Source organism: Pseudophryne corroboree, chromosome 1 (assembly GCF_028390025.1).
Source record: "Pseudophryne corroboree isolate aPseCor3 chromosome 1, aPseCor3.hap2, whole genome shotgun sequence".
In the NCBI taxonomy this organism is placed as follows: Eukaryota; Metazoa; Chordata; class Amphibia; order Anura; family Myobatrachidae; genus Pseudophryne; species Pseudophryne corroboree.
The window spans coordinates 620,436,891-620,462,887 of record NC_086444.1 but is presented as its reverse complement, the minus strand read 5'-3'; the positions used below and the strand labels follow the sequence as shown (position 1 = coordinate 620,462,887).

General features: G+C 46.5%; 1 protein-coding gene across 1 annotated transcript in view; it reads left to right on the top strand.

The window, feature by feature from the left end:
* MIER2 (MIER family member 2) overlaps window positions 1-25,586 on the top strand; it is a 117,332-nt gene extending 91,746 nt beyond the window's left edge. The window contains exons 10-13 of the mRNA XM_063954689.1: window positions 10,775-10,899; window positions 21,705-21,781; window positions 22,069-22,098; window positions 24,474-25,586. Of these exons, the coding sequence (XP_063810759.1) occupies window positions 10,775-10,899; window positions 21,705-21,781; window positions 22,069-22,098; window positions 24,474-24,760 (519 nt within the window). The 3' untranslated portion in view covers window positions 24,761-25,586. The remainder of the gene's footprint in view (window positions 1-10,774; window positions 10,900-21,704; window positions 21,782-22,068; window positions 22,099-24,473) is intronic.
* Window positions 25,587-25,997: the final 411 nt, after the last annotated feature.

Sequence of the window (25,997 nt, the reverse complement as noted above, 5' to 3'; positions counted from 1 at the left end):
GATACAATGGATAAAAGTGACGTTGTATTGTTTTTACGTAACGTACAGGATTCTGCAGGATGAAAGACCTGGGTTCGATGGCTGCAGGGATATCTTACATGTCTTTCTCAGCTCGTAGAGGACTTTGGCTGCGCCAGTGGTCGGCCGATGTGGAGAACCTACCCTACACAGGTCAGGCTCTCTTTTGGGAAGCATTGGATGCGTGGATTTCCACGGCAACAGCGAGTAAGTCACCTTTTCTTCCCTCAGCTGCACCTGCTACGAAGAAACCCTTTTCTTTATCATCCACTAGGGGTCACTGGAGTACTCTTGGGATATGGACGGGCTTCCGTAGGAACAGCACTGAATATTTAAATTTAGAACACTCCACCCCTCCATATCCCCGAGTACCTCTCAGTGTTTTTTCTGTGCTCGACGTAGCAACAGCTCTGTGACTCAAGTCACGATTACTTTGAAGAATTTTTATTTTTATTTGATTTTATTTTTTCTATTTTACATCCCTTTCCCCCTTCCAAAAGGCAGGGTCAGGGATAGTACAGCTGCTGATAGCAGCAGGGGCGTGTCGGGCCTCTCTGAAAGAGCTCCCTCACAGCCACACACACAGCCTCCTGCACAGGCTGGCCGGCGCTTGTTCAGAAGCCCCGTCGGAGCCTCCTCACAAGCTGCAGGATAAAGGTATGTGAACGGGGCGGTCAGCTCCCGCTGCCGCCCCGAGGTGTGGGGACATTGTTAGCGCTTAGCGCCGCTGCTCGCTCCACTTAGCCGCCCGTCCCGCCGCTGCTCTCCCCACTCAGCCGCCCTCCCCACATGGCGACGGCCACAGCAGTTCTTCCGCACACAGGCCGCCGCTGATCTGCCGCTCAGAGGGTGCCGGCGCCGCAGCTCTCTCGCTCACGGAGCCGGCCGCCGCTACTGCTCCGGGTCCCACCGCTGGTTGACGCGCTGCTCACCCGGGCTCAGACACAGCGCTCGGCGATACCCGCTGGGGCCCCACACGCTGCGCTGCCGCTGCTCTGATTCGGAAAGAGCAGGCAGCCATTACACAAGGGTGAGGAAGGGGGGGGCAATAAATAAATAAATAAGGGGGCAATAAGCGGCATAACAAATACTGCAGCACCAGATGCTAGGCTGCAGGGATAATTGCAGGGTTATAATCAGTGAAAGTTTGTAACCAGCACTAGGATTATATGTGTAAGCATGCATGACAGCCATGTTTAACCATGCTTCCTGTGTCTTCCTGCTGTGATTCCAGAACGTTCCAGTACTACATCTCTACTCCACCGGAGGCGCAGGGGTGTTAGTGGGAATTTGGGATCACATTTCACAGTACTGGCCACGTGTACTGCACTTGGCCACATTTATATACAGAGACACCTTACTGCTATTTTACTGAGTCGTGCAGGTGTCTGGTTTTTGTGTTTTGTATTGTCTGTCGCCATAATGAGTAAGGCACCAGCAAAAACTAAAAAGCATAATTGCAAAGTCTGTAACAGTGTATTACCGGATGGATCTACCACATGTACAGTATGTTTTGTGAATTCGGTTCAGAATACCATTTCTGCTCCTGTTTTACAACCAATTTCCTCACCGGACCCTCCGTGGGGTATGTTAGTAAATGTACTGGATAGGTTACAATCAGAATTGACCGCCGCTCGTCAGGAGCGGGAAACGGTAAGATCTGAGTCTAGGGTGAGACCGCCAGAACTACCGGAGGCGTCTCAGCCTTGCGTAAGGTCCAAATCCATTTTGGGTAAACGGGATAAATTTCATATGTCTTATGATTTTCCAGTGTCTGCTATGTTGCATTCTGACGATTCCATGCCAGACCTCACGGAACAAGATGAGGGTGAGGAGGGCGAAGTGGAGTCAGATGGCGAGGATTTTAACAGTTCCGGCATTGATGATCTCATCAGAGCGGTACGTCAGTCTCTGAAGTTTACTGAAACTGAGGAGCCTCTCACAAATGATCAGGTCGTATTTACTAAACGACAAAAAACTCCAATAAGTTTTCCTGTGTCGGAATCTCTTAATCAGATGTTAGTAGAAACACGACAGAATCCAGATAAACTGTTTTCTATACCTCGCAGATTTAAGTCTAGTTACCCGTTTCCAGACTCGGTAACATGTACATGGGAGAATCCACCAATAGTTGATTCTTCAGTGTCAAAGCTTACCAAGAAATTAACCATACCAGTGCCAGCAGCTACTACGCTTAAAGACCCTTCAGATCGCAAGATAGAAACTATGCTAAAATCCATGTATGTAGCAGCAGGTGTGATGCTGAGACCTGGATTGGTTGGCATTTGGGTCACTAAGGCGCTCATAATATGGCTTACAGAACTGAAATCTCTTTTACATGACGAAAACCTGATACTTCTTGTAAATCAAATGATTGAGGCTGTCGAGTATCTCTGTACAGCGTCTACTGATGTCTGTCAGCTCACTTCTCGTATTTCATTGTCGCTAGTTACGGCACAAGGAGCACTCTGGCTGCGTGCTTATCATGAGGAGGCAGAGGTCAAACGAGGTATAGAAGCGTTGCCTTACGATGGCAAGAAGTTGTTTGGTCCTGAATTGGACGCATGGATTGCTGAGGCTACGGGAGGTAAGTCTGTTTTCTTACCATTGCCTCCACCGGTATCAAGAAGAAGGTACGCTGGACCTTCATTCAAATCCTTTAGACCTCAGCCCTTTCGAGGACGTGGCAGGGGAACAGCCACGCCTGCTAGACGTGGTCGCGGACGTGGTTTCCAACAAACCAACACAACTCGCCAAGACGCTAAGGTTACCGACAAGCCAGTGGCATGACGGGCTACCAGCCCATCTCGGTTCTCCGATTGTGGGAGCACGTCTTCAGACGTTCCATTTGGCGTGGTTCCACACATCCGCGGATGGGTGGATCCGCAATTTAGTGTTAAAAGGTTACAAAATAGAGTTCGACTGTCTTCCGCCTCTGCGGTTTTTCAAGACAGGATTGCCTCTGTCGGACGACAAGAGGACGGTTCTGCAAATTGCCATCCAGTCCCTACTGGATTCAGCAGTTTTGATTCCGGTCCCTGTACACCAACAGGGTCAGGGTTATTATTCAAGTCTGTTTGTAGTACCAAAGCCGGATGGCTCAGTCAGACCAATATTGAACTTAAAGGGTCTCAATCAGTACGTAACTTACTACAGATTCAAAATGGAGTCTCTGCGTTCGGTGATTGCGGGGTTAGAGCCAAAGGAATTTATGATTGCGCTAGATCTCAAGGATGCGTACTTACACATTCCAATTTGGCAGCCTCATCAGAAATTCTTACGGTTTGCAATACGCCAGAACCATTACCAGTTTCAGGCTCTACCGTTTGGCCTGTCATCAGCACCTCGGGTATTCACCAAAGTGATGTCTGTGATGATAGCTCATCTCAGATCCCTGGGAGTGACAATAGTTTCGTATTTAGACGATCTGCTCATCAAAGCTCCGTCTCAACAGATACTTCTCCAACATGCGCTGCTAACATACGATGTACTGGTTCACCACGGGTGGATTGTCAACTTCAAGAAATCACATCTAATTCCGTCTCAACGCCTTCAATTCCTAGGTATGATTCTAGATACGGTCAATCAAAGAATTTACCTACCACAGCAGAAAGTACAAATTCTACGCCATCTAGTACAATTAGTGCTCAAACCAAGCACAGTGTCGGTACACTTGTGCATTCGCCTCTTAGGCACAATGGTGGCAGCTTTCGAGGCGCTTCAATTCGGAAGATTTCACTCTCGTCCATTTCAACTGAATGTGCTCGCCCAGTGGTCAGGCTCGCATCTGCAGATTCACCACAGGGTGAGGTTGTCGCCAAGGGCAAGAGTATCTCTGCTCTGGTGGCTCAAGGAACACAATTTAACCGCAGGAAGACGGTTCGGGGGTTGGAATTGGATAATTCTAACTACGGACGCCAGTCTCAGAGGTTGGGGAGCGGTAATTCAAAATTGTCAGCTCCAGGGTCTCTGGGCGGATCACGAGAAATTGCTGTCTATAAATGTCCTAGAACTCCGCGCAATTTACAATGCGCTACGACAAGCAGTGCATATGCTTCGCTCTCAGCCTGTCCAAGTGCAGTCGGACAATGCGACGGCGGTCGCATACATCAACAAACAAGGAGGAACGAGAAGCCGCATGGCAATGCGGGAAGTAGCTCGTATCCTCAATTGGGCGGAATGCCACCAGGTGATATTGTCGGCAGTGTTCATTCCGGGAGTGGACAACTGGGAAGCGGATTATCTCAGTCGTCGGGATTTTCATCCAGGCGAATGGGCATTAAATCCAGAAGTGTTTCACATGTTGGTTCAGAAATGGGGTTATCCTCAGGTGGACCTGATGGTGTCTCGACACAATCACCAAACGTTCCAGTATGTGTCCAGAACAAGAGATCCAAAGGCAGTGGCGGTGGATGCTCTCACTGTCGCGTGGCCGTACAGTCTTGTGTATCTGTTTCCACCATTTCCGTTGCTCCCTCTGGTGCTAAAACGAATCAAAAGGGAGTCGGTCACAGTCATACTAGTGGCGCCTCATTGGCCTCGGAGAGCTTGGTTCTCGGATTTCCGAGGATTACTCGCAGACGATCCTTGGCCGCTCCCGCTACGTCCAGACCTGTTACAACAGGGTCCGTTCCTTTACCCCGATTTAGCGCGGCTGCGTTTGACGGGGTGGCTGTTGAGACCGCCCTCTTAAGAAGAGAGGGCATTCCAGATTCAGTTATACCAACCATGTTACGAGCTAGGAAGCCGGTTACGGCAGCTCATTATTACAGAATATGGCGTGCCTATATAGGTTGGTGTGAAGCTCGGAAATTTCCGACATCATCTTTCAAGTTATGCCGCCTTTTGTTGTTTCTACAAACAGGGTTAGATGGAGGACTGCGTTTATCTACACTAAAGGTGCAGGTATCTGCTTTGTCAATTTATTTTCAAAGACGATTGGCTCTATTGCCGTCTATACGCACTTTTCTCCAAGGTGTACTCAGAGTACAGCCTCCATTCATTCCACCTACAGCGCCATGGGACTTGAATCTGGTTTTAGAGTTCTTACAGTCTTCATATTTTGAACCCTTACAGCAAGTGGATATAAAGTTTCTCACTTGGAAAACAATTTTTCTCCTAGCCTTAGCTTCGGCAAGGCGTGTTTCGGATTTGGGTGCCTTGTCATGTAAGGCACCGTATTTGGTGTTTCATGATGACAGAGCGGAACTTCGGACGAATCCCGCTTTCTTACCAAAGGTAGTGTCATCTTTTCACATCAATCAACCAATAGTAGTTCCTGTGTTGACAGCACATTCTGGAACTCTGGATGTGGTACGCGCATTACGCATTTATGTATCCCGAACGTCTTCAGTTCGTAAGACGGATACGTTGTTTGTTCTCTATGATGCTGCCAAGATAGGTTGGCCAGCGTCTAAACAAACTTTATCCAGATGGATAAAACTGACCATACGTCAGGCTTACCTTCATGCTAGGTTACAACCGCCTACGTCAGTAACCGCTCATTCCACACGTTCTGTGGGAACTTCATGGGCAGCTGGTCGTGGGGCTTCTACGACGCAGCTTTGCCGTGCGGCTACATGGTCTTCAGTGCACATGTTTGTGCGCTTTTACAAGTTTGATACGTTTGCGGCATCAGCATCTAGCTTTGGCCGCCTAGTGTTACAGGTGCCAAACAGCTCTCCCGCCCACGGGGGAAGCTTTGGTACGTCCCAAGAGTACTCCAGTGACCCCTAGTGGATGATAAAGAAAATAGGATTTTGGTACTTACCAGGTAAATCCTTTTCTTTGAATCCATAGGGGGCACTGGACGCCCACCCAGAGCAGTTTTACCTAGTTGTGGTTAGTTCTGAGGATCTTATGGTAACACACTTTCACCGACTGGTTCAAATTACAAGTGCTGGTTAGGGTGTCAACTGTTTAGTTGTCAGTAACGTTATGTGTTAACTTCGTTATTGTCAGTTATGTTATATGTAATACTCCATTGTCAACATCTCTATAGTTCCTGTTCGGCTCAGTAAAAAACACTGAGAGGTACTCGGGGATATGGAGGGGTGGAGTGTTCTAAATTTAAATATTCAGTGCTGTTCCTACGGAAGCCCGTCCATATCCCAAGAGTACTCCAGTGCCCCCTATGGATTCAAAGAAAAGGATTTACCTGGTAAGTACCAAAATCCTATTTTCTTCAGCTGCATCACAGTCCTTTCGGACTGCTAAAACAAGAAAGGCCAAGCCGTCTAACACCTTCTTTAGAGGAGGTCGGGCAAAATCCAAGAAACCTGCTGCGGCGGGTTCCCAGGAACAGAAGCCTGCTTGGGGTACATCAAAGTCCTCAGCATGACGGTTGGCCTGCACGTCCTGGAAGTAGGGCCGGTGGGGGCTAGGCTCAGACGTTTCAGCCATGTCTGGGTGTCGTCCGGTCTGGACCCCTGGGTGCAGAATATTGTGTCCCAGGGATACAGGCTGGAGTTTCAGGATCTCCCACCTCACCGATTCTTCAAATCAGGATTGCCAGCTATGCTGGCAGACAGGGCTATCCTACAAGAAGTCATCCAAAAGTTGGTGGAGTCACAGGTCATTGTACCAGTTCCACCTCATTTGCAAAACCAGTTACTATTCGAACCTTTTCGTGGTACCGAAACCGGATGGTTTGGTCAGGCCCATTTTGAACTTAATATCACTAAACCCCTTTCTGAGGGAGTTCAAGTTCAAGATGGAGTCTATGAGGGCGGTGATATCAGGTCTGGAGGAGGGGGAATTCCTGGTATCCCTGGATGCGTACCTCCACATTCCGATTTGGCCGCCGCATCAGGTTTATCTCCGATTTGCACTGTTAGACAATAATTTTCAGTTCCAGGCCTTACCATTCGGCCTCTCCACGGCACCGAGGGTGTTCACCAAGGTGATGGCGGAGATGATGTTTCTCCTCTGCAGACAAGGGGTGAATATAATCCCGTACCTGGACGATCTGCTAATAAAGGCATCGTCCAAGTAGAAGCAGTTACAGTCCATTGTTCTCACGACTCATCTGCTCAGGGAACACGGTTGTATCCTGAATCTTCCGAAATCACATTTCGAACCAACCAGGAGGTTGTCTTTTCTGGGAATGATCCTCGACATGGAGGTGCAGAGGGCATTTCTTCCGGAGGAGAAAGCGTTGGTGATACAAACAATGGTCTGGGATGTCCTGAAGCCAGCCAGGTCTCGGTTCATCAGTGCATTCGCCTTCTGGGGAAGATGGTGGCCTCTTACGAGGCTCTGCAGTATGGGAGGTTTCTTGCTCGGCCCTTCCAACTGGATCTCCTGGACAAGTGGTTGGGATCTCATCTACACATGCACCAGAGAATACGTCTGTCGCCAAGAGCCAGGATTTCACTCCACTGGTGGCTTCAATTTCCACACCTTCTGGAGGTCCGCAGGTTCGGGATTCAGGACTGGATCCTTCTAACCACGGATGCAAGTCTCTGGGGCTGGGGCGCAGTCACTCAAGGGGAAATCTTCCAAGGAAGGTGGTCAAGTCTGGAAGCCGGCCTACCGATAAACATTCTGGAACTAAGAGCCGTCTACAACGGTCTTCTCCAAGCGGCCCATCTTCTGAGAAACCAGGCCATTCAAGTGCAGTTGGACAATGTAACGAACTGTAAGCCACTGGGCTTACATAAATCGACAGGGCGGAACGAAAAGCAGAGCTGCAATGTCATAGGTAACAAGAATCATCCTCTGGGCAGAAAAACACGCATTGGCGCTGTCAGCAATCTTCATTCCAGTAGTAGACAACTGGGAAGCGGACTTCCCCAGCAGACATGATCTCCATCCAGGGGAGTAGGGTCTCCATCCGGATGTGTTCAAGGAGGTAACAGATCTTTGGGGTGTACCTTAAATAGACATGATGGCCTCTCGTCTCAACAAGAAGCTTCGGCGATATTGTTCCAGCTCGAGGGTCCCGCAAGCCGTGGCGGTGGGTGCCGTAGTGTCTTTGTGGGTGTTCCAGTCGGTGTACATGTTTCCTCCACTTCCACTCATTCCAAGAGTTCTAAAGCTCATAAGGAGAACAAGAGTTCAAGCGATCCTCATTGCTCCAGACTGGCCAAGAAGGACTTGGTACGCAGATCTTCTGTATCTACTGCTAGAAGAGCCGAGGCCTCTTCCTCTTCGGGAGGACCTGCTGCAGCAGGGGCCGTTCACTTATGAAGACTTACCACGGCTACGTTTGACAGCATGGAGGTTGAACGCAAGATATTAGCTCGGAAGGGCATTCCAAACAAGGTTATTCCTACCCTGATACAGCCTAGGTAAGGAGTAACGTCTAAACATTACCATCGTATTTGGAAAAAATATGTATCTTGGTGCGAGTCCAAAAAGTTTCCTACGGTGGAGTTTCAACTGGGACAGTTTCTCCTCTTCCTGCAAGCAGGTGTGGATATGGGCCTGAGGTTGGGATCCATGAAGGTCTATATTTCGGCCTTATCCATTTTCTTCCAGAAACAATTGGCTGCCCTCCCTGAGGTTCAGACTTTTTTGAAGGGAGTTCTGCACATCCAACCTCCCTTTGTACCACCTATGGCGCCCTGGGATCTTAACGTGATATTGCAGTTCCTCCAATCGGATTGGTTTGAGCCTCTACAGGAGGTTGTGGTCAAGTTTCTCACGTGGAAAGCTGTCACTTTGTTGGCCGTAGCTTCTGCTAGACGTGTGTCGGAGTTGGGGGCTTTGTCCTGTAAAAGCCCCTGCTTGATCTTCCATGAAGATAGAGCTGAGCTCCGGACACATCAGCAGTCCCTTTCCGAAGGTTGTGTCGGCTTTTCATATCAACCAACCTATTGTGTCAGTTGCGACTGACTCCTCAATCTCATCAAAGTCCTTGGATGTTGTAAGGCTTCTGAAAATCTATGTGAAGAGGACTGCTCGTCACAGAAAATCGGACTCTTTATTTGTTCTGAATGATCCCAAGAAAATTGGGTGTCCTGCTTCTAAGCAGACTATCTCTCGCTGGATCAGGTTCACTATCCAGCATGCGTATTCTACGACAGGCTTGCCGTGTCCTACGTCTGTCTTTAGGCCCACTCTACGCGTAAGGTGCGTTCTTCCTGGGCGGCTGGCTGGGGTGTCTCGGCTTTACAACTCTGCCGAGCGGCTACTTGGTTTGGGTCGAACACGTTTCGAAAGTTCTACAAGTTCGATACTTTGGCCTCTGAGGACCTAAAGTTTGGTCAGTCAGTTCTGCAGGAGCCTCCAAGCCCTCCCTACCGTTCTGAGAGCTTTGGTACATTGTGTATTGGTCAAGAAGAAAAGAAAAAGTATTCCTTAAATAGGGCACACTAAGACTATTACATATTGAAATTACTTTGTTATTCTCCATTATCACCAACAATTTGAGGCTCTATTAATAATTAAGCTCGGGCATAACAACATTATTGGGATTACCCCACAATAGATACAAAGTATACAATAATTCACACTACAGCATTTCTGAAAAGCAACAGTGTTGCAGCAGCCGAAGTATATTTTATTCAGCAACATAAGAAATATATCCCGATACGGGAAAATAAAAACCAAGCACACAGAAATCCAGTGGTTTAGCTTTTTATTATCACTTTATTTTACTTATACACTTTTTCTTTTCACTTTCACATATTTCGCTGGCTAATAATGTATATTTAAGAAAAGTTATATTTTAATATTAATGGTCATTTTTCTACGGGATAATGACTTGAAGTAAATTCAATATGTAATAGTCTTAGTGTGCCTTATTAAAAGGAATACTTTTTCTTTTCTTCTTGACCAATACTGTATGCCAAACTTCTATTCCAGGAGCATCCCCCAATAGATATTTTATTTCATTTGTATGATAACTTTCTAAATGGGGAAAAGACAATAACATATAATAAAATAAGTTGATCATATTACATGTCTGTGCGATCCTCTATATCTCAAGCTATGGTACATCCCCATGGTACTAATGTGGACCCCAGCATCCTCTAGGACGTAAGAGAAAATAGGATTTTAATTACCTACCGGTAAATCCTTTTCTCGTAGTCCTTAGAGGATGCTGTGCGCCCGCCCAGCGCTTCGTGATCCTGCAGTGGTTTTATGGTTCAGTACAGCTTGGTTTAGTTAAGTACTGTATTGTTACTTGGTAAGTAATGTTTCAGCAGTTGCTGAGTTTTCAAGCTAGTTAGCTTGATGTGCCTTGTATGTGTGAGTTGGTATGAATCTCGCCATTATCTGTGTATAATACTTCTCTCGAAGATGTCCCTCTCCTCGGGCACAGTTTCTAGACTGAGTCTGGTGGGAGGAGCCAGCCCACACTCTCAAACTCTTAAAGTGCCAATGGCTCCTGGTGGACTCATCTATACCCCATGGTACTAATGTGGACCCCTGCATCTTCTACAGACTACGAGAAAAGGATTTACGGTAGGTAATTAAAATCCTATTATTATGCATCTTTGTATTTTTTATATGTCTCATGAAGTGGGTGTATTTATGTGCAAGTGATATAGTGCATTTGCAAGAGGTCATATGATAGTCCATGGTAATCTGTAGACTCAGACTTCATTGGGGAACATAAATAAAGACTGGGTGAAGAAACATTAAGTAATCAGACCTTGCTTTCTATTATATATATATATATATATATATATATATATATATATATAATATACTAGAAAAATCACAGAATGTGACTACTACGAGTTATAGCATTACAGTTATTTGTTCACTAGTTTTCATAAATCCCATCACAATGTCTCTTCCAAAGGTCCGCACACGGTCAGTAGGCGAGTGCGTACAGTACTACTACGCCTGGAAGAAGTCTGAGCGCTATGAGCATTTCACACAGAGTCGCTTGGGCAGGAGGAAGCAGCTGATAAATGCAACATCAGTGTGAGTGGTCATACGTTATGATGATTATACAGTGTGGAAAACAAGGATCCATCACTAATAAAAGGATAGAGTTCACTTATGCTTTGCACCACATAGTGTTTTATTTATTTTTTATTATTTGTACTAACCATATTTGAACACGGTGTTAATATATCATTATTATTATTATTATTATTATTATTTATTTTATTATATTATATATAAAACTATTTCTGCAGCAGGTTATATTGGTCTCCACAGGGAAACATCGGGGTGTCGAGTGGATCTTGATCCAGAGGCACCAACAGGCTAAGGCTTTAGGCTGTCCCAGAATGCATTGGGACCGCCTCTATAACCCCGCCTCCAGGCACTGTGAGCTGAGTTTCAGTTGGTGTCTGCAGTAGCAGGTCACTTAACAGGTGGGCTGCACTGGGCAACCCTGAAAAAGCTTTTTCTGACAGACAGTTTCTTCAAAACTGGGCTGTCAGCACTGTATGTCATGGTGACACTTAAGCACTGCAGCTCCATCACCTCCCAAGCGGCGTCGCATACTCTCGCGGCCTGTTTTGGGGTACTTGCAGCAGAGACACTCCGGCTTTAGGCACACAGTCGCAGTCACTCTCCTGGTTCGCGTGGCTGCTACGGGGAGGAGGTAAGAGGGTCCTCCAGGCGGTACCCGCCATTAAATCGCATTCCGTCCGTGACCTAGGGAGACTGTTCGCGGCGCTGGCGTGGACACTGTCACTGAGCAGGGATCCCACTAGACCACCAGGGCAATAGAGCACAGGTTGGGTGTACTAACGCCCGATTTAATAAGGCTTGCTAGTACCTGGGGTGGAAGTCCAGCATAGGGGAGCTGGCGCGTGACCTGTAGCCTCTCCCCATCCCAGGGCGACATCTACTGCAGGTTTTCCCGCCCTGGAGCTGCCTCACACTCTCCTTCACTCCCTAACTGAGACACTGGGCGCCATCTTATAAGCATAGTAGCCGCTAGTCTCTGGGACTGCAGGGCAAGGTCTGCATTGTAAAGCCGTCTGTATACAACGCTGTGACTTTATAAACACTTGAGTATTCTACATGTCTTTATACAGACGGTGTTAGTTAAGAAAAAATTTACCTATTTACAGGATATATTGCACAAGTATTCTGATGATACTAGGATCGTGCTGTAACCAATCAGGAGCCACCCTGGTCTGCGTTCACAAACCTACTGGGTACTCTGGTGCAACGTCTTACACCCCCTATGGGACCATATGTGCCATTACAGCCACAAATTGTCCCTATGGTTAATCCGCCTTGGGCGGAAAATTTGTCTAACCAGTTGCAGCAATTAAATCATTCCTTGGTCAGATAAAAATCTACTCCAGGTCACTCTAATGTCTCTGGGTCATCTAAACAGGCTGTTTCCTCCTCACAATCCACAAATCTCCCAGATGTTTCATCTGAAGAGGAGGGGGAGCATACTGTCCTGTCAGACATTGAATCAGGTGTTTCTGACAAGGATTCTCCATTGCAAATTGATGTCCCTGCCCTTGTGGTTGCTATTACGCAAATCCTACAAATCACTGATGATGAGGATTCCACCACTGTGGCTAAGAAAACTGATACGTTTAAATGGCAGAAGGTGGTTAAAAATCTATTACCCCATTCTGACCATTTGGTGGGCATCAGGCAGGAGCCCTGGTCTAATCCAGGGAAGAAATGCCCTCTGTCTTGGCTCGCTATCCTCTCCCTGCGGAGTTATGTAACAAGTGGGAAAATTCACAGCCAGTGGATTCTCATGTCACCTGCCTAGTGGTGTCATCCACTCTGCCTGTCACCACTGTCACTTTACTGAAGGACCCGATAGATAAGCGTGTGGAGGAATGCCTGAAATCTATTTACTCTTTTACAGGTGCTGTACCTAGACCCACTATTACGGCCTCTTGGGCTGCAAAAGAAATTGAAGCATGGGTTCAGGCATTAGAGGAAGAGCTGCCGGAGAAAATATCTGACAATACCTGTCTCACATTACCACCGCCGCCTATTACATTCAGGAGGCGTACTCTGAGGCAGGTGTGTCATCCAAGGTGTCGACTACGTCTGTCCTTGCTCGCCGTATTCTGTAGTTGACATCATGGAAGATAGACCTAGACTCCAAAAAGACCTTGGAGGTACTCCCCTTTAAAGGGGGACATTTTGTTTGAGGAAGACATAAATAAATTGGAGGCTGCTAAGACTGCCTTTCTCCCAAATACCAATCCTTCTGCACAGAAGGCAAAAGGTACCACTTTTCGTACCTTTCGGCCTCAAGGGAAAGCAAAAGTTCAGGCATACCTGATACAATCTCGTGCTCCCAAAACCACTAAGCTCAAGGCAAAGCAGTCCTCAGCGGGCCATCAGTCTGCTTCTAAACAAGACAAGACTACCGCATGACGGGACGGGCCTACCCCTGGGGGACCCCGGGGTGGGAGACTGACTTCTGCAGTTCGCCCAGGTCTGGTTAATGACCACTTCAGACGCATGGGTGCAAGAAGTGGTCTCTTACGGGTATGCAGTCTCCTTCAAGAGACGTCCCCCTTGCCAGTTTTGCACCACGGTTATACCTTCAGATCCGTTAAAGTTCTCTCCTGAATATAGGAGTGGTAGTGCCATTTCCTCTGGCTCAGAGAGGCAGAGGTTACTATCCAATGGGTCTTTCCGGCCTATACTCAACCTCAAATCACTGAACAAGTTTGTAAAAGTGTCCAAGTTCCGTATGAAAACACTGTGCTCAACTATACTGGCTATGGAACCCGTAAACTATATGGTAATCCTGGATATACAGTATGCGTACCTGCATATAACTATTGCCATGTTGCATCAGCAGTATCTGCGGTTTGCTATTGGCAACGTTTACTATCAGTTTCAGGCTCTGCCATTTGGACTGGCTACGGCTCCTCGGATCTTCACCAAGGTCATGGCCATACTGACGGCCCATCTCCGTCGCCAGGGAGTCGGGATCCTGCCGTATCTGGACGACTTGCTGATTCTGGCAAACTCCTACGATGTCCTCCTCAGTCATCTGCAACTGATGGTAAGCTTCCTACAAGCCTACGGGTGGCTCATCAATTGGAAGAAATCCTCGCTGGTCCCAGCTCAGGTCATGGTGCACCTGGGGGCACTCCTGTACACACACAGTCAACGACTGTTTCTGTCTCCAGAAAAAGTCCTGAGACTTCAGAACAGGAAAAGATGCTTCCTTTGTCGCCCCAGAGTGTTGATACACTCGGCGGTGCAAGTACTTGGCCTGATGGTGTCTGCATTCAACATCGTAGAGTACTTTCAATTTCATTCTCGCCCTCTGCAGAGGTTAATCCTTTCCAAGTGGGACGGCTTACCTCATCTGATCAGATCTCACATGATCACTTTGACTCCGGAGGCTTGTCTGTTGCTCACCTGATGGCTATGGGACCAGCACTTGAGCAGGGGCCGTCCCTTCTGGATCCTGCTGACAACGAACGCGAGTCTGAGATGATGGGGTGCGGTGTTGGAGCAACACTCTTTTCAGGGTCGCTGGAACAAGGAGGAGCCACTCCTCCCAATAACATTTTGGAGTTGCGGGCGGTGTCCAATGCATTGACTCTCGCCCTGCCTCTGGTACAGAACAGGTCAGTTCAAGTATGGTCATACAAATGCCACTACAGTGGTGTACATAAACCATCAAGGAGGCACTCCAAGCCGCATGGCTATGATTGAAGTGTCAAAAATCTGGTCTTTGCATCAAGGACCAGGGATCCTCAAGCAGCGTTCGTGGATGCACTGGCAATTCTATGGAACTTTTGGCTGCCCTACGTGTTCCCTACAGTGTCACTCCTGCCCAGGGTCCTGCAGAAGTTCAAACAAGTAGAAGATTTCTATTTCTAGTCGCTCCAGCGTGCCCAGACGGCATTGATTCTCAGACCTGCAGGGTCTATCGACAGAGCGCCCTCTTCTACTTCTTCAGCGCCCTTGTCTTTATCCAGACCTGGCCAGGTTGGCTTTGATGGCTTGGCTCTTGAGGTATCACTCCTGAGAGCCAAAGGATTCTCTGAGGCGGTCATCCAAACTATGTTAAAAGTCCGCAAACCAGTATCTGCTCAGATTTATTTCAGGGTCTGGAATTCTTACTTCACCTGTTGTGTTGATAAGAATTATGATGCATACATATTCAGAACTTCCAGAATTCTGGCTTTTCTGCAAAGAGGCCTGGACTTAGGCCTTCATCTCTCCTCCCTCAAGGTTCACATATCTGCCTTGTCGGTATGGTTTCAGAGAAAAATTGCGTCTATACCTGATGTACATACATTCACTCAGAGTGTCTTATGGATTCAGCCTCCCTATGTCCCTCCTGTGGCTCCATGGGATCTGTCTGTTGTCATGAATGCCCTACAAGAGCCTCCATTTGAACTCCTTGAGACGGTGGACCTTACATGGCTCACGGCCAAGATCTTGTTTTAACTGGCTATTCACTCTGCAAGAAGGGTGTCGGACTTAGCCGCATTGTCCTGTCGTCCACCCTTTCTAATATTTCATCGTGACCGGGCAGTTCATGGAACTCGCCCAGGTTATTTGCCTAAGGTGGTGTCATCTTTTCACCTTAACCAAGAGATTGTGGTTCCGGTCTATATCTCTTCTGATTTGTACTCCAAACAGCGGTCTTTGGATGTGGTACGGGCTCTTCGTATGTGTATATTATATATATATATATATATATATATATATATATATATATATATATATATATATATATATATATATAATAAGAATTTACTTACCGATAATTCTATTTCTCATAGTCCGTAGTGGATGCTGGGGACTCCGTAAGGACCATGGGGAATAGCGGCTCCGCAGGAGACTGGGCACATCTAAAGAAAGCTTTAGGACTAACTGGTGTGCACTGGCTCCTCCCCCTATGACCCTCCTCCAAGCCTCAGTTAGGATACTGTGCCCGGACGAGCGTACACAATAAGGAAGGATTTTGAATCCCGGGTAAGACTCATACCAGCCACACCAATCACACCGTATAACCTGTGATCTGAACCCAGTTTACAGTATGATAACAGAGGAGCCTCTGAAAGATGGCTCACAACAATAATAACCCGATTTTTGTAACAATAACTATGTACAAGTATTGCAGACAATCCGCACTTGGGATGGGCGCCCAGCATCCACTACGGACTATGAGAAATAGAATTATCGGTAAGTAAATTCTTATTTTCTCTAACGTCCTAAGTGGATGCTGGGGACTCCCTAAGGACCATGGGGATTATACCAAAGCTCCCAAACGGGCGGGAGAGTGCGGATGACTCTGCAGCACCAAATGAGAGAACTCCAGGTCCTCCTCAGCCAGGATATTAATTTTGTAGGATTTTACAAACGTATTTGCTCCTGACCAAGTAGCTGCTCGGCAAAGTTGTAAAGCCGAGACCCCTCGGGCAGCCGCCCAAGATGAGCCCACCTTCCTTGTGGAGTGGGCATTTACAGATTTTTGGTTGTGGCAGGCCTGCCACAGAATGTGCAAGCTGAATCGTACTACAAATCCAACGAGCAATAGTCTGCTTAGAAGCAGGAGCACCCAGCTTGTTGGGTGCACACAGGATAAACAGCGAGTCAGATTTCCTGACTCCAGCCGTCCTGGAACATATATTTTCAGGGCACTGACAACGTCTAGCAACTTGGAGGCCTCCAAGTCCCTAGTAGCCGCAGGCACCACCAATAGGTTGGTTCAGGTGAGACGCTGAAACCACCTTGGGGAGAGACTGAGGACGAGTCCTCAATTCCGCCCTGTCCGAATGGAAAATCAGATAAGGGCTTTTTCAGGATAAAGCCGCCAATTCTGACACGCGCCTGGCCCAGGCCAGGGCCAACAGCATGACCACTTTCCATGTGAGATATTTTAACTCCACAGATTTAAGTGGTTCAAACTAATGTGACTTTTGGAACCCAAAACTACATTGAGATCCCAAAGTGCCACTGGAGGCACAAAAGGAGGCTGTATATGCAGTACTCCTTTTACAAACGTCTGAACTTCAGGGACTGAAGCTAGTTCTTTTTGGAAGAAAATTGACAGGGCCGCAAATTTGAACCTTAATGGACCCCAATTTCAGGCCCATAGACACTCCTGTTTGCAGGAAATGTAGGAATCGACCCAGTTGAATTTCCTCCGTCGGGCCTTACTGGCCTCGCACCACGCAACATATTTTCGCCAATTGCGGTGATAATGTTTTTGCGGTTACATCCTTCCTGGCTTTGATCAGGATAGGGATGACTTCATCCGGAAAGCCTTTTTTCCTTCAGGATCCGGCGTTCAACCGCCATGCCGTCAAACGCAGCCGCGGTAAGTCTTGGAACAGACAGGGTCCTTGCTGGAGCAGGTCCCTTCTTAGAGGTAGAGGCCACGGATCCTCCGTGAGCATCTCTTGAAGTTCCGGTTACCAAGTCCTTCTTGGCCAATCCGGAGCCACGAATATAGTGCTTTCTCCTCTCCATCTTATCAATCTCAGTACCTTGGGTATGAGAGGCAGAGGAGGGAACACATACACTGACTGGTACACCCACGGTGTTACCAGAGCGTCTACAACTATTGCCTGAGGGTCTCTTGACCTGGCGCAATACCTGTCGAGTTTTTTAATCATGTGGACGACTTCTGGGTGAAGTCCCCACTCTCCCGGGTGGCGGTCGTGCTGAGGAAGTCTGCTTCCCAGTTGTCCACTCCCGGAATGAATACTGTTGACAGTGCTATCACATGATTTTCCGCCCAGCGAAGAATCCCTGCAGCTTCTGCCATTGCCCTCCTGCTTCTTGTGCCACCCTGTCTGTTTACGTGGGTGACTGCCATGATGTTGTCCGACTGGATCAACACCGGCTGACCTTGAAGCAGAGGTCTTGCTAAGCTTAGAGCATTGTAATTGGCCCTTAGCTTCAGGATATTTATGTGAAGTGATGTATCCAGGCTTGACCCTAAGCCCTGGATATTCCTTCCCTGTGTGACTGCTCCCCAGCCTCGCAGGCTGGCATCCGTGGTCACCAGGACCCAGTCCTGAATGCCGAATCTGCGGCCCTCTAGAAGATGAGCACTCTGCAACCACCACATGATGGATACCCTTGTCCTTGGTGACAGGGTTATCCGCTGATGCATCTGAAAATGCGACCTGGACCATTTGTCCAGTAGGTTCCACTGGAAAGTTCTTGCGTGGAATCTAACGAATGGGATTGCTTCGTAGGAAGCCACCATTTTTACCCAGAACCCTTGTGCATTGATGCACTGAGACTTGGTTCGGTTTTAGGAGGTTCCTGACTAGCTCGGATAACTCCCTGGTTTTCTCTTCCGGGAGAAACACCTTTTTTCTGGACTGTGTCCAGGAACATTCCTAGGAAACAGAAGACAAGTCGTCGGAACCAGCTGCGATTTTGGAATATTGAGAATCCAGTCGTGCTGCCGCAACACTACCTGAGATAGTGCTACACCGACTTCCAACTGTTCCCTGGATCTTACCCTTATCAGGGAATCGTCCAAGTAAGGGATAACTAAAATTCCCTTCCTTCGAAGGGATATCATTTCGGCCATTACCTTGGTAAAGACCCGGGGTGCCGTGGACCATCCCTACGGCAGCGTCTGAACTGATAGTGACAGTTCTGTACCATAACCTGAGGTACCCTTGGTGAGAAGGGTAAACTTTGACATGAAGGTAAGCTTCCTTGATGTCCCAAGACATCATGTAGTCCCCTTCTTCCAGGTTCGCAATCACTGCTCTGAGTGACTCAATCTTGAATTTGAACCTCTGTATGTAAGTGTTCAAAGATTTTAGATTTTAGATTTAGAATCGGTTTCACCGGGCCGTCTGGCTTCGGTACCACAATAGTGTGGAATAATACCCCGTTCCCTGTTGCAGGAGGGGTACCTTGATTATCACCTGCTGGGTGAATGGCTTCCAAAACTGCCTCCCTGTCAGAGGGAGACGTCGGTAAAGCCGACTTTTGGAAACGGCGAGGGGGAGACGTCTCGAATTTCAATATGTACCCTTGAGATATTACCTGAAGGATCCAGGGGTCTACTTGCGAGTGAGCCCACTGCGCACTGAAATTCATTGAGAACTAGCCCCCACCGTGCCTGAGTTTGTAAGGCCCTAGCGTCATACTGAGGGCTTTTGCAGAGGCGGGAAAGGATTTCTGTTCCTGGGAACTGGGTAATCTCTTCAGCCTTTTTCCTCTCCCTCTGTCACGAGCAGAAAAGAGGAACCTTTTGTCCGCTTGCCAACAAAGGACTGCGCCTGATAATACGGCGTCTTATTTTGAGAGGCGACCTGGGGTACAAACGTGGATTTCCCAGTTGTTGCCGTGGCCACCAGGTCTAAAAGACCGACCCCAAATGTCCCCTTTTAAAGGCAATACTTCCAAATGCCGTTTGGAATCCGCATCACCTGACCATTTTACTGGTAGAATTGGACAACGCACTTATACTTGATGCCAGTCGGCAAATATTCCGCTGTGCATTATGCATATATAGAAATGCATCTTTTAAATGCTCTATAGGCAATAATATACTATCCTTATCTAGGATATCAATATTTCCAGTCAGGGAATCCGACCATGCCAACCCAGCACTGCACCTCCAGGCTGAGGCGATTGCTGGTCGCAGTATAACACCAGTATGTGTGTAAATACATTTTAGGATACCCTCCTGCTTTCTATCAGCAGGATCCTTAAGGGCGGCCATCTCAGGAGAGGGTAGAGCCCTTGTTCTTACAAGCGTGTGAGCGCCTTATCCCCCCTAGGGGGTGTTTCCCAACGCACCCTAACCTCTGGCGGGAAAAGGTATACTGCCAATAACTTTTTAGAAATTATCAATTGTTATCGGGGGGAAACCCACGCATCATCACACACCTCATTTTATTTCTCAGATTCAGGAAAACTACAAGTAGTTTTTTTTTTTTTTCACCAACATAATACCCCTTTTTGGTGGTACTCATATTATCAGAAATGTGTAAACATTTTCCTTTGCCTCAATCATGTAACGTGTGGCCCTATTGGAAAACACGGTTTGTCTCTTCACCGTCGACACAGGAGTCAGTATCCGTGTCGGCGTCTGTATTTGCCATCTGAGTTAACGGGCGCTTTAGAGCCCCTGACGGCCCATGAGACGTCTGGACATGCACAAGCTGAGTAGCCGGCTGTCTCATGTCAACCACTGTCTTTTATACAGAGCTGACACTGTCATGTAATTTTTAACAGTACATCCACTCAGGTGTCGACCCCCTAGGGGGTGACATCACTATTACAGACACTCTGCTCCGTCTCCACATCATTTTTCTCCTCATACATGTCGACACAAACGTACCGACACACAGCACACACACAGGGAATGCTCTGATAGAGGACAGGACCCCACTAGCCCTTTGGGGAGACAGAGGGAGAGTTTGCCAGCACACACCAGAGCGCTATATATATACAGGGATAACCTTATATAAGTGTTTTCCCCTTTATAGCTGCTGTATTATTTATACTGCGCCTAATTAGTGCCCCCCTCTCTTTTTTAACCCCTTTCTGTAGTGTAGTGACTGCAGGGGAGAGCCAGGGAGCTTCCCTCCAACGGAGCTGTGAGGGAAAATGGCGCCAGTGTGCTGAGGAGATGGGCTCCGCCCCCTTCTCGGCGGCCTTATCATCCGTTTTTCTGTATGTTCTGGCAGGGGTTAAATGCATCCATATAGCCCAGGAGCTATATGTGATGCATTTATTTTAGCCATATAAGGTTTTTATCGATTTATTGCGTCTCAGGGCGCTGCCCCCCCAGCGCCCTGCACCCTCAGTGACCGGAGTGTGAAGTGTGCTGAGAGCAATGGCGCACAGCTGCGGTGCTGTGCGCTACCTTATCTGAAGACAGGACCGTCTTCTGCCGCCGATTTTCCGGACCTCTTCGCTCTTCTGGCTCTGTAAGGGGGCCGGCGGCGCGGCTCCGGGACCCATCCAGGCTGGACCTGTGATCGTCCCTCTGGAGCTAATGTCCAGTAGCCAAGAAGCCCAATCCACTCTGCACGCAGGTGAGTTCGCTTCTTCTCCCCTTAGTCCCTCGATGCAGTGAGCCTGTTGCCAGCAGGTCTCACTGAAAATAATAAACCTAAACTAAAACTTTCACAAAGAGCTCAGGAGAGCCCCTAGTGTGCACCCTTCTCGTTCGGGCACAGAGATCTAACTGAGGCTTGGAGGAGGGTCATAGGGGGAGGAGCCAGTGCACACCAGTTAGTCCTAAAGCTTTCTTTAGATGTGCCCAGTCTCCTGCGGAGCCGCTATTCCCCATGGTCCTTACGGAGTCCCCAGCATCCACTTAGGACGTTAGAGAATATATATATATATATATATATATATATATATATATATATATGTGTGTCTGTGGAGAGGACTGCCTCTATCAGGAGGTCAGATTCCCTTTTTGTTTGGTTTGGTTTTCACAAACGTGGCTGGCCTGCGAATAAGCAAACCTTGGCCATATAGATTAGAATGGTGATTGCACAAGCTTATGCGCAGACTGGTCTCCCGGCTCCTGCTGCTATTAATGCCCATTCTACTCAGTCTGTTGGACCTTCTTGGGCGGCCCTCCGTGGCGCGTCCGCAGAACAATTGTGCAAGGCAATTGGGGCAGCCTAAAGCTTTAGCCTGTTGGTGCCTCTGGATCAAGAGCTACTCTACACCCCGATGTTTCCCTGTGGAACCCAATGTACCTCGCAGAAAGAGAGTTAGCAGTGGTAAGTCTACCAAAACTCTCCTTTTTGTTTCTTAAGGTAAAGCTTGTGTACACACTAAAGTGGAAATTGTTTTCTCTCCACTGCTAGAGAGTATGAGTGTGACGTGCCAAATTTGGAGTGTCCATTTGGATTACGTGAATCTGTATTTGGCAGGGGAGCTGCTGGTAAGACAAATTCCAGTGCATTTGTATTGTCTGGATGTTGTGATACACTGATTTTCTGCTAGCTGTGTTTTACTGTCCTTGATTATAAAAACTACATTATTGCCCATTCATTTATATTTTACATCATCTGTGTTTTTTTGAGTGAGAGCATGCTATAATCAATTTATGTAGCCACAGGGACAGCTCTAACGCTTAATATTTCTTCAGCATGGGTTTCCAAGGATCTTACATTATGGAGGAAGGTATTCAAACAGATCTGTCTAAATCTCAGTTACTTTACATTGCAGAGCAAATTAAGGTAGAAGCAGATTATTTAGGTGAGTCTGCATTGGGTGCATTCTTATTGAATTCAAAGATTTTGTGGTTAGTGATTGTACCGTTGGGTAGTTCTTCTGCTAAGAATACCAGGCTTCGTTCATTTCGGCCTCCTTTTCAACAAGGAACCTGTCAGCATCTTATAAGGCTAAAAGAGGGGCTTCTTTGTTCTGAGTTGGTTCTTGAAGAGGTTAACAGACTTAAACAGGTTGGAAGGAGCCAGACCAATGAGAAGCTCCTAAGCTTCATGATGAGACCATATGATGGGAAGGGCATACTCACAGACATCTCTGTGGTGGATGCTCATCTACTGTCATTTAGGCATCAGTAAGAATGTCCGCTTCAAGCCCCTGTATGACTGGTATCATACAGAAAGGTTATATCCCCTGCTTCCCGGGTCCACCAATAGACAAGGAAAAGTGTCTGGCTTTACAGTAGTTAATAGAATCTCTTCCGGCTTCAGGAGTAATTATTTCTGTACCAGGCAATCGGGAAACCCTGAGGGTTTTACTCCAATCTATTTTCCTTCCAGAAACCGGACAGGAGTTAAGGACCAAACTTGAACTTGGGCCGGGATGTAATAATGTCCGAGTTTGGCGGCAGGGCAGGGTCCCGGACAAACTCGGAAGTTTATTTTAAGGAGGCAGTCATGTACCATGCTAAACCATGCTTTGTACATGATTGCCCCTTTAAAACGATTTCCGAGTTCGGCCGTCATCCTGCACAGCCACCCGTTGTACTCTAAACTTAAGGCTGTGTATAGACAGATTGAAAATGGAATCTGTGAGATCATAATAATATATGGCGTGGAGGTACACAAATTCTTGGCATGCATAAACTTCAAGGATGCCTACCTCCATGTGCCAATTTAGGAAGGACACCATTGCTTTCTTTGATTTGCAATCGAAGTAAGATATTTTCACTTCAGAGCTCAATCTTTTAGTTTAGCTACGGAATAATTAGGGCTAGGATGCAGGTATCCTCATACAGTTATCATAGAGTCTGGAAAAAACTCCATAGTCTGATAGAACCTTGCTTTATCAACTCTTCAGTTACCACCACTTGAACCACTGGAAATGTGATACATTAAGATAGGACAGTATTACACACAGGGGGTAATTCAGAGTTCATCGCAGCAGCAAATTTGTTAGCAGTTGGGCAAAACCATGTGCACTGCAGGGGGGGCAGATATAACATTTACAGGGAGAGTTAGATTTGGGTGGGTTATTTTGTTTCTGTGCAGGGTAAATACTGGCTGCTTTATTTTTACACTGCAATTTAGATTTCAGATTGAACACACCCCACCCAAATCTAAGGGTGTGTACACACGGTGAATTATTTTCTTTCTATTTTGACTATATAGTCAAAATCGCAAGAAAAGTTAGTGCAGATCGCAGGGTGAAAGTCACCTTGCGATCCCGATTCGATCCCGATGCGCGGTCCCGCCAGGTCGTCATCGAAAGAAAAGATAGACTGTGCAGGCAAGTCAATCCTTGCTAGATCGGTGTACTATCTAGTTCATCTCACATGTCAATGACATCTCACATAAGCCAAAATCTCACATAAACCAAAATCGTAAGCACACATAGTACAGATCTCAAGAAAAGTTAGTCAAAATCTGTGCTATCTGGGCTCCGGGGAGTTCAAGGGAAATCGCAAGTGAAAATCGGGCATAGCAAGGATCTCACCATGTGTACACACCCTAACTCTCTCTGCACATGTTATATCTGCACATCCTGCAGGGCACATGGTTTTGCCCAACTGCTAACAAATTTGCTGCTGCGATCAACTCTGAATTAGGCCCACAGAGACATCCTTTCAACCAAAGGCATTGCCTGCTTTTCACCATAATCAGGAAATTCTTCTTCCTGCTTTTGGGATATCTACAACCAGTTAGGGTCACTTGTCACTTTTGGATGTTGTGAGCATATACTGGAGAAAGGGATTTAATGGTAAATACCAAAAATCCTATTTTCAGATTTAAAAGTTCAACCTCTCTAATCTCATATGAGAAGAAAGTGGATGTAATTTAATACTGCAAATAATTGTATATCTTTACACAATCACTGCTGAATATCTTTTCTCTGTGTATTTTATTATAAATAATCTCCCATGGTTTTAATATTTTAAGACAGAAGAGTGTGTTGCAAGTTATATCATGTTATATATGCCAACAGGTAGAGGCTTTGTTAGTTTTTCGGCAGTCAGGTATATGTAATTATAACCTCTCAAACACTTACAATAGACCTAGGAATGTGTTACAATTTCTCTTCTTTGGCTTATCAGCGCGCCACTCAATACAGCTTGTTCCTCTGTTGCCTTTCTCAGTGATATATAACATCTGGTCATGTCATTGATTTTCTCTAATTGAGCACAGCTGCTTCCAAGAAGAATTCCTCTCAGGACAGTTCCTGCTCCTGCACTAATGGTCAGTTTACTTGCGAACTTCACTCCCTACCTTGTGCCAACCAAGGGGATCATCAAGAACCTCCTCCAATGAACAGTGATCAGATCAGTCGAGACCTCCGTCGTCCAGAACTGCCCTTAATGCCTGACGTGAGGAAACAAGACCACCATCTGGACACGTTTAGCATGGCCGACTTGTCTCTTGCAGGCTTTCTGTCAAGACCATCTCTTCTTTGTACCAATACTCTCTCCCCCTGACCTGTTTGGCATTTCATATCTTATAAATTAACTGAAGGACAAGGCTGCTTTGGACATTTTTTTTTTTTTTTTTTTTTGGGGGGGGGGGTTTCTGTCCACTGTAGCAGATGATTCACCAGCTCCTTGTGTTATTATCAGCCATTGGGATATTGATGCTCAGTTTATTTAACTCAGGAAGATATACCTAACAGTACCAGAAATTGTGACAGCTTTTTATTCCAAGTATTGCGTAGGTGCTGGACTTAGTTCAGCAATTTATTTAATTTTATGTTCTGTAAGGTACTGTAAGCACACACAGAAGATGTACGTGAAATGCCCCTCATACTGTACCTATGTTTTTCTTTGTTTTATTCATTTCACTGTGGGTTAGTATGCTGCCAAGGAGAGTCATGCTGCAAAATCTTCTTGGTTGTCTTTGGTAAATATCCATTTGTTTGCTTGTCTCACATGATTTCATTATGGGAAACAAACGTAATCATTTTAATGTTGCTGATTTAACAGTAAGTATTCCTAAGATTCTGGACAGGTTTCCACCCGTCTAAGGAATGATCCGTTATTGAGTCATTATTTTGTTAATTTCCTATTTAGAGAAATTGTAATGCTGGACCCTAGAGGAGCATTTGTATCAAAACCTTCCTATAAGATTTCCTGTAGGATGTACATCCCATGTTATGTACTCAGCATCTGTGTATTTTGCACCATCTCTGTTTAAAGGTAAATTGGAGCCAATTTTTATTTGGTTTTGTAACCATAAAATCAATAAAGTGACATATTACAAAAATCTGCCCTTTTAGCAGTCACAAATAAATGACATTTCTTATTTAAATTCTTTATGGTTACTCATTCTCATTGGAAATGTGTTTCAGGTTTATTTTATATAGCACTGCTCCTTAGTGTTACATCACTTTTCTATATAAATATAGGAAAAGATGTAGCTTCAAATATAATCTGCATTCAAAATGCATCTGGTGCTTTGATCTACCTTTTGCTGGATTATTGTATCCGGCACAACCAAACCACCCCAAGGCACCACACTAGTGAAAGATAGCAAGTAAAGTGTTAAATCTACTATGGGTCGAATGTTACATGGGTGAGAGAGAATAATAAATGGGTTAAAAGTGTTACATTGATAAAAACAAATAGGGTGCTGTAAAGTGCTAAGTGTTACATTGTGATGCCCTGAAGCAGCCCACCCAAGCCAAATCAGGTGGCCCCACACCCTGGACTTGAACCTTTA